Source organism: Carcharhinus amblyrhynchos, chromosome 22, assembly GCF_965287045.1.
Source record: "Carcharhinus amblyrhynchos chromosome 22, sCarAmb.v2.hapA, whole genome shotgun sequence".
In the NCBI taxonomy this organism is placed as follows: Eukaryota; Metazoa; Chordata; class Chondrichthyes; order Carcharhiniformes; family Carcharhinidae; genus Carcharhinus; species Carcharhinus amblyrhynchos.
In genome coordinates, this window is record NC_137345.1 from 9,933,070 (window position 1) to 9,951,036 (window position 17,967).

At 44.4% G+C, this 17,967-nt stretch overlaps 1 protein-coding gene across 1 annotated transcript in view; it reads right to left on the bottom strand.

Annotated features, from left to right (window-relative positions):
* LOC145357144 (uncharacterized) overlaps positions 1–17,967 on the bottom strand; it is a 149,448-nt gene that overhangs the window by 8,600 nt on the left and 122,881 nt on the right. The window contains 5 exon segments of the mRNA XM_080210300.1: positions 10,368–10,685; positions 12,540–12,689; positions 13,398–13,715; positions 15,573–15,881; positions 16,452–16,775. Coding sequence (XP_080066426.1) covers positions 10,368–10,685; positions 12,540–12,689; positions 13,398–13,715; positions 15,573–15,881; positions 16,452–16,775 — 1,419 coding nt within the window.

Here is a 17,967-nt window from a genome sequence, read left to right on the forward strand (position 1 = left end):
TGAACCCACATTTATTTCCATTGTCAATCTCTCTCTTTGCCTTTCTCATCAACCATTAAAGAATTTGAGGAGTTAATGGAATATTGCTGTAAATTGGTGCTTATTTAGGATGGAGCCGTCACTCACAGTATTCTATACTCAATAAAAAATGATCAAACATTGGAACCATTTGGAAAATTCAGAACTCTGAGTGCAATCTGTTACACGTGGGTAAGAACTTCAGCCTGAGTAAATCTAAAATTAGAACTCTCATTGACCACAGCCTTGGGTGGAGAAACATGTTCATTTTTTATTATTAACTCATTGGTGGAATCAGCAACAACAGCAATAACTTGCTCTTTTTAAAGTATTTTTCACTCAATAAAACCTCCTCTGGTATTTTACAGTAATGACAAGTGTTATTGCTGAGGGAAAGATTTGGGGGATTTCGGGGTAAAAAGGAGATGGGGGGGTGGGTGGGGTGTTTGAGGAGTGCACCATGTGCTGACTGAGGCCTAACCAGAACAAGCAGCTGGTGCTCCAGCCCGGGGTGCTGAGGTTCAGACATGGACTGCATGAAATCTGCTGTCACTGGACACCCATCTGGTGCTGATTTGCAGTCTGTCCCTACCCCGGGACACGGACCAGCAACACCTGCCTGGAACGGATGCTGCAGTTGCACAGATGGCAATGGATCAAGGGTGTGCATTGCCCACGGCTGCACACCCACCTGTATAACCTGTGTCAGCATTTGTCATGATGGGAATTTCACACAACCTAATCGGCACCATGGATTGTGTGGTGTTGTCAGCTCCCACAATTGGAGATAGCGGCCCAAGTGAGGGATTGGGGTGATGGTGGGTCGATGCAGCCAATGACATTAATCTGTCATTCTTTACTCTTTCCAAACCCCACTGTGCAGATGGACCTTGAACTGAGTGATTTGGATCTGGCCGTTATGGTGGTGGATGAAGAGGAGGAGGAGGCAGCTCAGGAGGTGGAGAGTGTGGGGAGAACACTGCAGGAGCAGCCAATCCCAGTCCCTCAGGAAGGAGGGCAGGGGGCTGCCGCTGAGGGCCAGGAGGTGGGTGAGCAGTCGATTGATGTGGGCCGTGCACAGCAGAAGGCCCAGGCTGTAGGCTTCACTGCCATTGCAGGGATGCTGAATGTACAGGGAGCAGTGGACAGGATTAACATTGCCTTGCGACCTCCACATGGAACACTGCACCCATTCACCGACAGAAAAGGGTTCCACTCCAAGAATGTGCAGATGGTGTGTGACCATCTCATGTGGATCTCACAGACTGGTGCATGGCATCCAGGGAGTGTCCATGACAGCTTTGTCCTCAGGTAGTCGGCCATCCTTGGGTTCTTTGAAGACAAGCCCAGGCTGTTAGGATGGCAACTGGGAGACCCCGCTAAGGTCATGGCTGATGACGCCTGTGCGGAGGCCCGAGATTGAGGCATAGACCCGTGACAATGAGGCCCATACAGCCATCTGCTCCATCATAGAGCAACGCATTGGCCTGCGTGAAATACGGTTCTACTGCTTGGACGGCTCTGGTGTTGGGGGGTGGGGAGGGGACCTCCAGTATGACCTTGTGCATTCTTCACGCATCATCATCCTTTGCTGCACTGTGCACAACATCACCTAGCAGTGGAGAGACCAACTGGAGCAGGAGGAGGAGGAGAAGAAGGAGGAAGAGCAGGAGGAGGAGAAGGAATAGGAGCAGGAGGAACAGGAGGAGGAAGAGGGGGAGGATGAGGAGGAGGAGCAGGAGGGGGAGGAGGAGGAGGAGGAGGAGGAGGATTGGCGAGGGAGTGAAGCGGATGTCCCGCCATATGAGGAGCCAGAGGAAAGAGGGCAGGTGGCAATGGCAGCTGTGCAGCAAGAAAGGGCAGTGAGGGATGCCTTCATCGCAGCCCATTTCACCGAGCTGGTGCTGTGTGGTGAGGGGAGCTGCAACCAACACACATCCCCCACATCCCAGGAGCAAATGCAGCCACCATTTCCCCTTCAAACCGGCCTGGGCCCTTAAACCACATCACCCTTCCCCAGCCTTTCTCATCCCACCACCCTGTCCCCCAGAAATATGAGTGATGCCTGTGTGGCGCGGGGTGGGGGTGGGGGGTGCTGGGGTTCAGCGATGTCTGTATTGGGGGCAGTGGAAGGCAGCGATGAGGCCACCGATGTCTGTATGGAGTAGGGGAGGGGGTGGGCAGCGATGAGGACTGTAATGTCTATATGGCGCAGGGGGGAGGGGGTTCAGCACTGAGGCCAGCGATGTCTGTATGGGGGGAGTGGGAGGACAGATATGAGGCCAGTGATGTCTGTATCGGGAGGGAGAAGGGGAGATGAGGCAAGTGATGTGTGTGGGGCTTGGAGGGCAGTGATTTTGATGCAGGGAGGTCTTTTCAGTGATCTTCCAGAGATGTGCGCATGTGTTTGTTCCTGCTCATCCTGCCAATTTCAGTCTCTTTGTCTGAAAAGACCCCGGTCCCCCCACCCACGCTTTTAATGATATTGTCAACTGTGACGTCTGCATTGCACAGAGTGCGGAGATTCAAGTCTGAACTCACACTGAAAAAACAGTTGTGATTTACACCTTTTTTTATTGTGAATTCAGCAATTAGGTCTTTTTTGGGAGAATTTCTCCCGAGGTCTTTTTAATGAACTTTAACTCATAGAAGCCTACAGTGCAGAAGGAAACCATTCGGCTCATTGAGCCTGCACTGACAACATTGCCACCCAGGCCTTATCCCTGTAACCTCACATATTTACTCCCCTAATCCCCCGGCACTAAGCAGCAATTTAGCATGGTCAATCAACTTAACCTGCACATTTTTGAACTGTGGGAGGAAACCAGAGCATCCAAAGGAAACTCACGCAGACATGGAGAGAACATGCAAACTTCACACAGACAGTCACGCGAAGCCAAAATTGAACTCGGGTTCTTGGTGCCTCTGATGGAACAGAAGTAACAAATGTCCAGCCAGTTAAACCTCCTCAGGCATTTTACAGGAATGTCATCAGACAAGGGTTGTTGCTGAGGCAAAGATTAGATCAAAGAGACTGGTCAGTTTTAGGGAGAGGTTGCTGGAGTTTTGAATGTAGACAATTGGAAACATTACTGTTAGCGGTGTGGTGAAGAATTGGAAATACTCGAGAAGCCAGAGTTGGGGAAACACAAGATTCGCAGAAACATTTATAAGGATAGGGGCTGACGAGACCATGGAGAAATTTGAATAGAGGATGAGAATTTATTATTGAGCTTATTTGATATTCGGAACCACTCAATGAGTTCATACACATGAGTGAAGGCACCTGACAGGTGTCACAACAATATGACATGTGCGATATGGAATAATACTCTTTAAATTTATCACCTGGACAGACATACGCTGAAACTCATTAAAGAGGCTTTTGCCAAGCAAAGTCACTATATACAAACACACAAATTAGGCCATTCAGCCTCTTATGCCTAATCTGTCATTTGATAATATCATGGCTGATCTGATTGTGACCTCAACTTTATATCCCACTGACCCTTGATATTCTTTGACTTCCTTGTTAGTCTAGAATCTTATAAGCTTTATCTGAAAAATATTCATTGACCCTGCCTCCAGCACCCTCTGGGAAAGAGAGTTCCGAAAATTCACAACCCTCTGAGAGAAAATAAATCTTCTCATCTCTTTCTTCGATGGGAGAAACCTTATATTTAAATAGTGTCCGTGAGTTGTAGTGTCTCTCAGCATCCATCCTATCATGCCCTCTATTAAGGATCAGGCCAGACACTCCAAGTTGTTTGATACAATTAGGCTAGATTCAAACTTTTAGATTTGATTTTGGAAATAGGGCGAGCATAATGTCTTTTACTCAAGCTACGATTCAAGTGACCCACAAGGAAACTTTAGTCAAAACTAACTTTATTTAAGAAACAGTTAGAATATAACAAAAAAGAATAGCATAGCTTTTACCAATTAAAATACATGAACATGACAAAGTATAATTGTTACAAGCTAGCTATCGCTGTTGTTCTAATTTAGCACATCCCCCAGTGAGACATAAATCCCTTCTTCAGAAACAGTTAGCAAAGAAAGCAAAAATGCTTCATGAATCCTTGGTTTCCAGCCTTTTAATACCTCTAGACAAACATCAGGACAGTACTTTCTCGAGAAGGATGTATTCCAAACAGCAGAACTTCAGAGAAGTAAACCAAATCTGTGGCAACTTCTAGTCTTCAGACTTCAGAATTGGAAATGAATACCTCACACTGCAACTTCCAAAACACCACCTTCTCAGAGAAAGAGACTTGCTTCCCAGCAAATTTTAGTCTCCAACTTCAGAGAGAGAAACTGAGAGGCACTACTCTCTAACAACTCAAAGCAGAATTTCACTTGATCTTTCTGTGTAAACTTAACTCCACCCAGTGATACGACAGTACCTGTCACTTAACCTAGTCAAGTCCTACTCTGCAAAACCCTAGGGGAGCCACTGAAGATCAAACAGAAAAGCATTAGTCCAGATTAAAACAAACATCCTAACAATTAGGATCAATTATGCTACTACAGTAACAACGTATGCCTGTTGGACAAATCAGCATGTATAACAAAAAAAAATCTGCTCAAACAGATCCTGAATAAAAAAATGTGATATATACATTCCTTAAAGTCGCAGTATTGTCATATTAACCAATTTTCTATCCATGCCATAATATTCTGTACTACACCCTTTTGCATATCAACTTTTTGTATGGTACCTTATCAAATGCCTTTCGAAAATTCAAATATACAAGATTGACTGGCTCTCCTCTATCTACTCTGCTTGATACCTCCTCAAAGAACATTAGTAAATTCATCGGATATGATTTCCACTTCATGAATCAAATTTGACTCTGCCTGATCACATTATAAGTTTCCAAAGGCCCTGATATTCTCTCCTTAATAATTGATTCCGATATTTATCCAATAACTGAAGTTAGACTAATCCAGGGAATCTCCCATTCTGCTGTTATACAGGCACATTGTTTCATCCCTGGGAAATGTGGAATGTATCATTGGAGCAACTGGTATCCAGTGCATGGAAAAATCATGTTGCCAATTCCTTCCAGAATTTCTTCATCTTTAAATTGACAAAGATTCTGATAAGAATATGAAACAAGAAATGGAGACATTTAATCAGCAAACAGATCAATTATTGTCCATATGTTGATATGCAACCTGAAGGTCACAGCCACTGTATGGATTTTGATTCCTTCACTAAATTTTTGGTCCAAATCATGTCTGTTGGTTTTTTTTTATTCGTGACACAGGTTGGCTTACATTAACAATGCAATGAAGTTACTGTGAAAATCTCCCAGTCGCCATTCCCCAGCACCAGTTCAGGTTCACTGAGTGAGAATTCAGCAGGGCCAATGACCAGCACATCTTTCAGACTTCATTTAATGATGAAAAAACATTCTATTATGTAGATTTGTTAAAAAGAAATGTTCAAAGCTGGATGAGGATTGAATATTTGACCAGGATGCAAAATTCCTTCAATGTAGGCGGAATCCCAGAAACTTCATTTTCCCAATTTGGTCCAACTGTGAGAATCGGATTCATTGAGTGACTGGAAAAAAAAATCATCGGATTCATTGAGACTGGAAGAAAAATGCATCAATTGACATTTCAGCCTTGAACAGAAACCAGGAAATGACAACAATTTGGGGCAGTTTCGAGATCACATTGATCACCCATTGCGTGTTCGCTGGGAAATAGTTGTTTGTATCTTTCATGAAGACACATAACATTATTTACCTACAGAAAACCAAAGTTCCCCTGCAGCTGTGATTAAGGACAGTTGACTGGAGAAATGGATTGTTATGTCCATGTTTCTAAAATATTTTATACAATCCAGTTGGTGCTTCCAGCAGCACCATCATTGGGTCGGTGTCTCAGCCTCTTACTGCTCTCTGCATAATTTGAAATCTCCTCCAGTTTTGGTCCAAAAACAGTGAACACTGTTGTCTTTTTATAGCCTTTCCAATTTCCTTCCTTTTTCTTTTGTTGACTGTTTAATAAGATTGGATGATAAAATGGAAGGGTTTCTTCATGAATGGGTTACACAGGAGCACAGCAACAAGAGCAGCTCATTCAGCTCCTTGAGCCTGTCGCACCAACCAGCAACTCCACACGGACAGTCACCCAAGGACAAAATTGAACCTGGGCCCCTGTCTTATCTAATCCCAGCTGTGAGAAATCTAATTGGTCCAACGCCAACAGATTTTAGAATGGATCAGTTCCAGATTTCCATGACTAGCTTTGTGAAAATAATGCTTCCTAATTTCATTCCTAAATAGCTAAGCCCTCACTTTTAGGTTGTGGCCCCATGTAGTCCATCTCCCCACTGGGCAAAGAGTTTCTCTGCACCCGCCATACTGAATCCCATAAAAACTTCAATCACCTATCCCATCAACCTCCAAGTGTGAGGAAGTGCAGCAAATTGGTGCAATGTCTGCAAATAATTTACTCCATTATTCCCTGTATCATTCTGAGGTATTGATATTGCAGAGATGGCGGTTTAGTGTCACTGTCATTGGGCTCGTAATCCAGAGGCTGATGATAAAGTGCTGGGAACGTGATTTCAACATAGTAGCTGGTGGAATATAAATGCAATGAATTCAAATTCAATTGATGAATCAATCTAGAATTGAAAATCTGACACATACTGTGAAATAGAACAAAAGACAATGCATCCTTTCCAAGGCCAATATTTTGTTTCTGTGGTTCGGACACCATCCTGAACCAACAATTCAACATTGCATTATAAAATCCTCCAGTGGTAAAGTGAAACTTCCATTTATGAGTAGAAATTACCCTGGACAAAGACAGTTGATCACTTCAGGATGGATGCAGCTGTAACAAGGATCAGGAATGTTGACACAATCGAAAACAAACAATCTCCTTGATCTTTTTGACATAACATCAGCAACACTTCAAAACTAAACCACATAATCTGAAAAATACTTTGGGTGGACTTTCCATCCAAGTTCCTCTGTGGGGGATGACGGAGGGAGGAGGCTAAACAAGAGCAGAAGGTCTTGCGAGAGGCTCAAATCATATTATTACTTTGATGGGAAGTCGCTTTGTGATTGTCCCCAGCTCCCATCACTGACATCACAGCTCACAACATTGAACATCATAATCAATTTGTATGCATTATTAAGACCTGGCACCTGATCAACCCCCATTCCCCCAAACCCCCCCAGCCCTGAGTTCCACTGTACGATGATCCACTCAGATCAGTGTGAGGGCACACCGGTGTGCATTATGATTGATGGCCATGGCATGTAGCAGGAGGGGAGACCCACTGCAGATGGGCAGGTGAGTGCATCAGTCAAAGTTACTGTCAAGGGGCAGTGTCCATTCACTGCCAGGGGTCATGGCAGAGGCAGTGTGCATTCAGTACCAGGAGTCAGTGCCATGGCAGTGCCCATGCAGTACCAGGGGTCAGTGCTGGAGTAGTGTCCATGTAGTGCCAGGGGTCAGTACCAGGGCCAGTGTCAATGCAGTGCCAGTGTCAGTGACCATATAGTGCCTGGGGTCAGTGCTGGGGCAGTGGCAGTGTCCATGCGGTGCCAGGGGACAGTGCGAGAGGCAATGTCGAGGTGGCGGGGGGAGACGGTTTGGAAGGGGGATGTGGGGGGAGAGGTGGTGCATGGGGTTGTGCAAGGGGAGCAGGGGAGGGGCTTCCATTTCAACGTTGGTGCATCTGTGTGACATTCAGAAATATCATTCTGTCCTTTAAATAACTAAATTTCTGGTGGGATGGGCAGCATCCTGTCCCTTCAACATTTATACACATAGTTCTTAGCCATATTCCTTCATTGCCTCTTTTCCTGCCCCTGCCACACTTTGAAATGAAAGGTAAAATTCCCCTCTGTGTTTAATCCTGTGGACACTGACATCAATGCAAGTCTCTCTACACAATATCTGTGATAATTACAAGGTGCTCAGAATGATTGTTGTAAAGTCCATAATCCTCACCTGAGATTTCCTCGTGCACCATGTGACCGAAATAACACAAATCACCAGGAGGGTAAAGAGCCCCCAGCGAATCACATTCCAGATATTGAAACTGAGCAAACTGGAAGAAATACAGAATGATTTGAAGGGAATGAGGCAGCTTCATGTTTGAAACATTAATCTCCTCTTTACACTCTGACCTATTGTAGCAGCACCGCACAGACAAGGCACGTTAGCTGGAGCAATCAACTAGAGTTTCACTGATCAACTTCATGATGATTAGATACAGATCAAATGGAGCTGGTGTCATTAAATTTCCTCAGTATATCTGTAATGCTGAGTAAAATCTTAGAAGTAAGAATTTTATGAATTGACTGGTCACTGGGACAGCAACATTGTCTGGTGTAATATAACAATGGTGAGATATCTGTTCAGTGAGTAAGAAACTTCCAATAACATCATCCCACACTGTTCCAAAATAGAATCATATTCCACTCAATATTAACTCTGCTCCTCTCCCCACAGATGCTGCTGGACCTGCTGAGATTTTCCAGCACTTTCTGTTTTTATCATCCCACAGTTCCCTGGTGCACCTTCTAACAGGAAATTCAGAACCAGCCGGAAGCAGACGGCCTTTAACCCGCTCAGGATGGGAACTGGAGAAGGAGAAGATGACAGTGAGTGCAATGTTCCTGTCAGCAATACTCTAGAACACACAGGGTTAAGGAAAACTGGCATCGCTGGAGTGTGACAAGCGCAACTCCATGAGATTGGGTTCACGGTGAAGTGACTAACATGAATAATGTAAACTGCACCATCGAAGGTGTGGCAAACAGAAAAAGCTCAATTCTTAGTCTGAGTTTTCACTGACAGAAACAGCAACTTTGTTAGGAAGCTAATACAATAGCATTATGTAAACACAGCGAATGGATGGGATGGTGAGCCGGGTTGTGGGACTAAAGGAATGCTGACAGGGATTCCATATCTGGCAAAACCTGGAGGGCGCAGGTGACTTCATCAGATTCACGGTCATAGTGGGCAAGAACCTGATTTACATACATTTTAATACATTTCCATGTCATTAAAGACTCCCCCGCCCAACCCCCCAGATATGGAGCCCTCGCTGTGTTTTCGAACCGGAGCAATGTGACATCACATTGGCGCATTTTACAACAGGTTCACCCAGTCGTGCTGGGGAGCCCCCTACCCGAGCGAGAGGGATATGGACAGGCAGTGGCCTGGCAATGCCCTCTGGCACTCTCCCTTGGTGCAAGTTGGCACTGCCAAATTGGCACCATGCCACCCCAATTTTGCCAACTTGGCAGTGCCAAACTGCACCAGTGGCAGTTCCAGGTGGACCTCAGTGGGATCTCAAGGGGGAGGGGTTATTCATTTACAAGTGAAGGTGGGCCAGGGTGGACAGGGGAGCTGGAGTAGCTGTTTGTGGCGAGGGGCTTGGTTTGTCGGCAATGGCTCAGTGGTGAAGGGTTGGAGGGAAGGGCTCCAATGTTCGGGGAAAGGGGATTGTGCCAACACTGACTGCTGGAGGGGGGGGAAGGGCCTGATATTCGGGGGAAGGGATTGCTGTCAGCACTGACTGCTGAGGAGTAATGTAGGAGGAGAATTGCTGGCTCGTAATAGGAGGATGCGAATGCTGAGTCTGATCGGGGTGTGGTGGAATTTGGGGGGAGCCCCTGAGAGTTCTATGATGGGGTGGGGGGAAGGTTACCTTTTGCTATAATTGAGCCACTATGTTTGTGCTCTGTCAGCTCAATGCAGCCAGGATTTGCTGGCGCAGCAAGGCTGTGCCCCTTTCATGATGATGTGAAACATGCCCAGCTGTTTTGTTCTTGTGACAGTGTGTGGTATTTTCTGGAGAGAAAGCCAACCTGCTTAGAGCCAGAACCAACAGTTTCAGTAAGATTTCCCTCATATTATGTTTTATGTTTACGGGGGCTGTTTACAGATTCAGCGTTATTCTGGAGGCAGTCGGTGTGTCTGTAAAACACTTAGCTCAGATGCTGGGAGAGCAGAATAATGTCTCATTTTCGCGACGTAGGGGGAAAGCTAAGCAAAAAATGACAGTGTTGTTTCCGGCGAGAAAAACGATAGGAGTCTCTCCAGAGAAACAGGTTTGTTTTCTGTGCAGATCTTTGACTGAGAGAGGAAACCGGAGCACACGCAGGAAACCCACATAGGTACAGAGAATGTGCAGACTCCAGGCAGACAGTCACCCAAGGCCAGGATTGAACCTGGGTCCCTCGTGCTGCGAGGCAGCACTGCTAACCACAGTGTCTCTGTGTCACCTGTTGTCATACTGTTGTTAGGTTAAAATCCTGGAATTTCTTACCACTCACTTTCTGTCCATGTCACATAAACACTGTTGATCTGTGTCACATAACTGCAGTTCTCCCCTGATCTGTTGATCACTGACACTGTAACCATTTCACTGGATTTGTCTCCCTGGTTATTTGAGGCTGTGCAGTAATATTGATGACGTTGCTGTGTGAAGGATTGACAATGTAGATCCAGTTTATTGGTGTCAGAGATCTTTGAATCTTCAGATAGGGTCTTTTCATACCACGTGTACTGAATGGGAAGTGATCCCTGGACAGACTCACAGGAGACGGACACTGAGCCCCCAGAACATGAGGCATTTGGTGATGATAGAAATTTCAGTTCAGGAACGGACACGGGTTCTGTGGGAAAGGAACAATCATTTAGATATGGATTGAATGACCAAAAAATTAAATACTTTCATGTTCCCAATATTTCTACCTCTCATCCAGAATGTGAGGAGGAAGGGAGAGTGTTAGAGAGAGAGAGAAGGCAGTGGAACTTGTGGGTCATATCTATTGATTGCTGTCTGGGATTTAATTGTGAATATTGTTTAACACTTTAACTGCAAGCACTGATTGAAGTCTGAATCTCACCCAAAGGGCATGAGTTGGGAGATAGAAGCTATCAGCTGGCAGCAACTGAAATAGTTAATTGGGGAAACTGGCTTGAACTGCTCTTTTTGTACTGAGTCCCTTTGTTTTTGAAGATATAATCTCAGACATTCTCAGTGCAACCAGCACTGGAGTCTGACTTCAACCGAGTGTGGAGGTTGAATGAGCTGAAGGAATTTACTACAGGAGAAGAAGTGAGCTGTTGCTGAGTATCTTCATAGGAAGGGTTATAGAATATAAGAATAGGAGTCTGATGTTGCAGTTGTATAGAACGTTGGTTAGGCCTCACTTGGAGTACTGCGTCCAGTTCTGGTCGCCGTACTACCGGAAGGATGTAGAGATCCTGGAGAGAGTGCAGAGGAGATTTACCAGGATGCTGCCTGGTATGGAAGGGCTGTCTTACGAGGAAAGATTGAACGAACTTGGGCTGTTTTCCCTTGAGAGACGTCGGCTGAGGGGGGATCTAATAGAGGTTTATAAGATTATGAAGGGGATAGATAGAGTAAATGGTGGTAAGCTTTTTCCGCTATTAGAAATGGATAGAACGAGGGGTCACGGGCTTAGGGTGAGGGGGGCTAGTTATAAGACAAATATTAGAGGGCAGTTTTTCATGCAAAGGGTAGTGGGGGTGTGGAATGCACTGCCGAGTAAGGTGGTGGAAGCAGGCACGTTAGGGTTGTTTAAGAGTCACTTAGACAGCCACATGAGCGGTCTACATATAGGGGGATATAGCAGGCCTCACTAAACATTGTAGGCTTGGGATTACGTTTTTGCCTCAGGGATGTTACAGTCTTTGCCTGTTTAATAATGAAATTTTTTGTCTCCACAGGCATTTAAGTCCACCTTGTTGACCAGCAAGGGGCATGCATGCGGCAGGTTGTAGTGGGCTGCTCTTGGACGTTGCTTCGGGAGTTGCCTATTGCTTCATGTCGTTAGTGTGCTTAAACTGGACCATCTCGAGGGCAACATGACAGCTCAGAGACTATCTCTGTTGCTGTGCGGACACATGGATTTGGGCCTGTGTCTGTGGGAGTTTGCACGTTCTCCCCGTGGTTGCGTGGGTTTCCTCCGGGTGCTCCGGTTTCCTCCCACATCCCAAAGATGTGCTTTTAGGCTGATTGATTGGGTAACAAATTGTCCCTATATTGGACCTCCCTGATCCTCGCACATTAGGCGTAGACTAAAATCATGAATAGGTCACTGAGACAATGGGACGGCGGCGCGGGCTCGTTGGGCCAAAGGGCCTGTTTCCCGTGCTGTGTTGTTCTTTGTTCTTTGTTCTTATCTGGTGAGCACCTGGGAAGTGGTCAAGGTTTATTCTCCAGTCATCGGGAGCATGGGTGGGGTTTCTGCTAACATGATCGCCACGAGAGTGTGGTCCAAGGTGCAATAAATCTGACCCCATCTCTCTGGATCATTACTCTGAGCCTCTGAATTACAATTCCTCCAACATAATCATTGTTCTAACTGCCCTCTAGCTGCCAGACTCTGCACTGCCGCGGAGCCTCCAGACATCAGAGCTGTCAATGTCTCCTCCTAGATAAAGCACCGATCAGTCATTTCAGTCGAGATTAATAAAGATAATCAATGAGAACAATTTACCGTCAGATATTTGTAGCTTTACAGGAAATGTTGAAAAGAGGCCGGGCTTATCAATACCACAGCTGTACCATCCTGCATCTCCTGGGCGAAGATCCTCCATAGTAACAACAAATAATCCTTGTGTCTTGTTATCTGTGATTGACATTCTCCCTCATACTCTCCTTCTGCACTTTAGGATTCTATAGATTCTATGGATCTATGGATGTATAAGATCTATGGCACTCGATCTCACGAAGAAATACAGGAGCATTATTCCAAATCACCCGGCAATATTTATCCCTCAGTCAAAAACAGGTTCTCAGTTCATTATTTTGAGTTTGCTGTGTGCAAATTGGCTGCTGTGTTTCCTGCCTCACAACAGTGACAATGTTTCAAAAAGCATTTCATTGGTTGTAAAGTGCTTTGAGAAGTCAGGTGACTGTGAAAATAAATGTGAGAAATTCTTTCATTTTGTAAGTGAGACCTTTTAAGATGCGATCATTTCACATCAACACTTCAACTCTCTATCCTTACCATTCATCCTAAAGCAAGAGACATCAGCTAAAGGTTGTTTTTCACAATCTGATCTCCAAGAAATGGGAATAGGAATGGTTAATGGAGATTTTATCAATCAAGTTCTATTTAATTTTGTTGGGATTACTGTGAGGTTTACACATGTTTGTGGAATATTTTATGATCCTGACATTTTCAATCAGTATTTTAATCGGTAACTTTGTTCCGAGTGGTTGAGGGACAAAGCAGAGTAAATTTTGTCATTGTAGTCATTCAGAGAGACTTTAGGAAATAAAGCAGCAACCAGCTTATTTAAAGATCAATTAATATTTCAGTGACACATTATTTGTTGACACTATCACTTACCAATGATCTGTGTCACATAACTGCAATTCTCCCCTGATTTGTGGATCACTGACACATTAACCATTTCACTGGATTTGTCTCCCTGGTTATTTGAGGCTGTGCAGTAATATTGATGATTTTTCTGTGTGAAGTATTGACAATGTAGATCCAGTTTATTGGTGTCAGAGATCTTTGAATCTTCAGATGGAGTCTTTTCATACCATGTGTACTGAATGGGAAGTGATCCCTGGACAGATTCACAGGAGACGGACACTGAGCCCCCAGAACATGAGGCATTTAGTGGTGATAGAAATCTAAGTTCAGGAACAGACACGGGTTCTGTGGAAAGGAAGAAACATTGAGATGCTGATTGAATGTTAAAAATTAAAACATTTCTAAAAGAAAGCCCTGAAACAGGGCATAAAACAGGTGGATAGGGTCGTAAAGAGTGCTTTTGGTACATTGGCCTTTATAAATCAGAGTATTGAGTATAAAAGTTAGAGTGTTATGGTAAGGTTATATAAGGCATTGGTGAGGCCGAATTTAGAGTATTGTGTACTGTTTTGATCACCTAGTTACAGGAAGGATGTAAATAAGGTTGAAAGAATGCAGAGAAGGTTCACAAGGATGTTGCCAGGACTTGAGAAGCTGAGTTACAGAGAGAGATTGAATAGGTTAGGACTTTGTTCCCCGGAGTGTAGACGAATGAGGGGAGATTTGATAGAGGTGTATAAGATTTTGATGGGTATAGATAGGGTGAATGCCATTCGGCTTTCTCCACTGAGGCTAGGGGAGAAAAAAACAGAGGGCATGGGTTAAGGGTGAAAGGAGAAAAGTTTAAAGGGAATATTAAGGGGGGGCTTTTTCACGCAGAGAGTGGTGGGAGTGTGGAATGAGCTGCTGGATAAAGTGGTAAATGCGGGGTAACTTTTAACATTTAATAAAAACTTGGATGGGTTCATGGATCAGAGGGGTGTGGAGGGATATGGTCCAAGTGCAGGTCAGTGGGACTAGGCAAAAAAATGGTTCAGCACAGACAAGAAGGGCCAAAAGGCCTGTTTCTGAGCTGTAATTTTCTATGGTTCTAAAGTTCTCTGGTTCTATGTTGCCAGTATTTCTACAGCTCAACCAGGGTGTGAGGAGGAAGGGAGAGTGTTAGAAAGAGACGGAGAGAGAGAGACAGAGAGATGGGAGCTTGGCCAATTACGGATAGTACCTACTGATTGCTGTCTGGGACAACAGATATGTATGATAGCAAATTAGTTAGAGACAAGCATTAAAGTGTGACCTGAGATAGACTATGGACATTTGTTGAGATGACAGAGACTTAACTATCTTTATAAAAATCTAATGTTGACCTGACTTCTCTGATATCGAGCAATCCGCCCCCGCTGTCAGGGAATTTGGTGTTCAGCCAAGTCTCCATTCACAGCAGCGGGACTGGATAATTCCAGCTGCGGACGAGTTTGATGAATTCCGGCCATTGTTTGTATTTGTATTTAACATTGAACAGTAAGTACCATTTAACATATAAATGTGAGTAATATTTAAAGTCTAGGGCGGGGTTTTATGGCCCCGAATGAGCGAGACTGGAAAATGCCGCCCAAGGTCAACAGACATTTCCGTTGTCTGCCCCACACCTGCTCCGATACCACAGCGGGCAAGGCAGTAAAATTCCGATGGAAGTATCATCCAAAGGACATCAGCTGGGAGATAGAAGCAATCAGCTGGCAACAACTGAAATAGTCAATTGGGGAAGCTGGCTTAAACTGCTCTTTTTATTCTGAATCTCTTTGTTTTTGAACTCAGCGCTGCAGTCTGACTTCAACCGAGTGTGAAGGTTTAATAAGTTGAAGGAATTTATTACAGGAGAAGACTTGAACTGTTAGTGAGTCTCTGTTGAGTATCTGGGAAGGGGTCAAGGTCTATTGTTCAGGCATCGGGAGCATGGATGGAGTCCTTGCCAACTTGTTAACCAGAAGAATGTGGTCCAAGTTGCAATAAATCTAACCCCATCTCTCTGGATCATTACTCTGAGCCTCTGAATTACAATTCCTCCAACATAAACATTGTTCTAACTGCCCTCTAGCTGCCAGACTCTCCGATCATCGGAGCTGTCAATGTCTCCTCCCAGATAAAGCACCGATCAGACATTTCAGTTGAGAGTAATAAAGATAATCACTGAGAACAATTTACCGTCAAATATTTGTAGCTTTACAGGAAATATTGAAAAGAGGCCGGAGTTATCAATACCACAGCTGTACCATCCTGCATCTCCTGGGCGAAGATCCTCCATCGTAACAACAAATAATCCTTGTGTCTTGTTATCTGTTATCGACATTCTCCCTCTCCGTCCATCTGGATCGTCTGATTTTACCAAAACAGAGCACTGACGACTCCAATATTTCACATGTGACTGGGACAATTTGTCATAGTGACAATCGATAGTGATCGCTCTTCCCAAAACTCCTGTTACATTATTTTTTGCCCACAATGCACTCGGAGCTGAAAAGACAACAGGTCAAAAATTGAACTGAAAATAACTGTTTAAGACAAACAGATATATTCCAATAGGATTTACCACTGTGTTCCGAGAAATCTCTGCAACACATCTTCGAATGCAGTTGAATGCTTCCTTGTCTAAGATGTTAAAACATTAATATAATGGCTGAAATTTTTCAGAAAAAGGCAAATTGTCAGGTTTGATCTGAAATCCGTTGAGTATTCCAAAGAATGTCTGAGGAATTCTCCCAGTCCTGAGGAAAGATTTTCTCTCAAACAGCAATTGTTAGACATCAGATTGTCTGCTCATGATCACATTGCTCTTTGAGGGAGCTCACTGCATATAACTTGTCACTGAGCTTCCTACACCACAACAATGGCCCTGAATCAGTTCCAGCATTGACCAGAATGGAATTTAAAACTGTCCCGAAGTTGTGAAAAGTGAAAAATAAATGCAATTCTATTTTTATTCCAATTGTTTAGACTGACTGATGGAATTTAACCAGTGAGCAATTCAGACAAATATTAACTTAAAAATTAGTTGTAGTTTTTGAAGCTTGAGGTGATATTTACCAATGTTGCTGATTTGTGTTAAATAACTGCAATCATTCTCTGAAATGTGGATCACTGACACTGTAACCATTTCACTGGATTTTTCTCCCTGGTTATTTGAGGCTGTGCAGTAATATTGATGATGTTGCTGTGTGAAGCGTTGACAATGTAGATCCAGTTTATTGGTGTCAGAGATCTTTGAATCTTCAGACGGGGTCTTTTCATACCATGTGTACTGAATGGGAAGTGATCCTTGGGCAGACTCACAGGAGACGGATACTGAGCCCCCAGAACATGAGGCATTTGGTGGTGATAGAAATCTAAGTTCAGGAACAGACATGGTTTCTGTGGGGAAGAAACAAGCATTCAGAAACTGAGTGAACATCTAAAAATCAAACACTCTGTGAATTTCAGCTCATCAACCTCTCATTCAGGGTCAGTCATGTTGCAATCTCTCCAACACATTCAGCTCTCCATATCTCTCCATCCTCCAAGCAGCCTGAACTACAATGTCTACTATTATATCAGAACATAGCAGCTCTCCAGATCAGACTTTGAACCAGGAGACAAAAATTTAAATTAATTGATGAATGTATTAGAGGTGATTTGGGACAATGGGTTATATCACTCGGGGGATGTCAAGAGTCTGGAACTCACTGCCTGGAAGAGTGGTAGAGGGTGGGAGAGGCGGATAACCTGATCACATCAAACAAAATGGATTAAACTTGAGATGCTGTAACCTACGGGTCTCTGGATCAAGAACTGGATGGTGGGATTAGATTGGATTGCTTGTTCAGTCAACCCATTGTGGCACAGTGGCACAGTGATTAGCACTGCAGCCTCACAGCGCCAGGGACCCGGATTCAATTCCAGCATTGGCTGTGTGGTCAGTGTGGAGTTTGCACGTTCTCCCTGCGTCTGTGTGGTTTTCCTCTGGGTGCTTCAGTTTCCTCCCACAACCAAAGATATGCACATAGCCATGGGGAGGTGATGGCCTTATGGTTTTATCATGAGAATACCAATCTAGAAACTCAGCTAATATTCTGGGGACCCGGGTTCGAATCCCTCCACAGCAGGTGGTGGAACTTGATTTCAATAAAGAAAATCTGGAAATAAGAATCTACTGATGACCAAGAAACCATCGTTGGTTGTTGGAAAAACCCATCTGGTTCACTAATGTTTGTTAGGGAATGAAATCTACCATCATTTCCTGGTCTGGCCTACATGTGACTCCAGAACCACAGCAATGTGGTTAACTCTTAACTGTCCTCTGAAATTGCCTCACAAACTCTCAGATGGGCAATAAATATCACCCAGCCAGCAATGCCCATGATGCCCAAGTTCCCAAGTAAATGAAAAAAATATACTGGCACCCCCTACCAGACACGGGGCAGTGCCAATGTGGGTGATACTGGTGGGAGTGTTGGGGGGGGGTGGCATTCTGGGGGTTGGGGGCCTATGAGTGGGCTCAATAATTGTTGTGAGTGCAGTGGCCCGCTCATCACTACGCTGCCAGACTCTCCAGTGGAATTTGGAC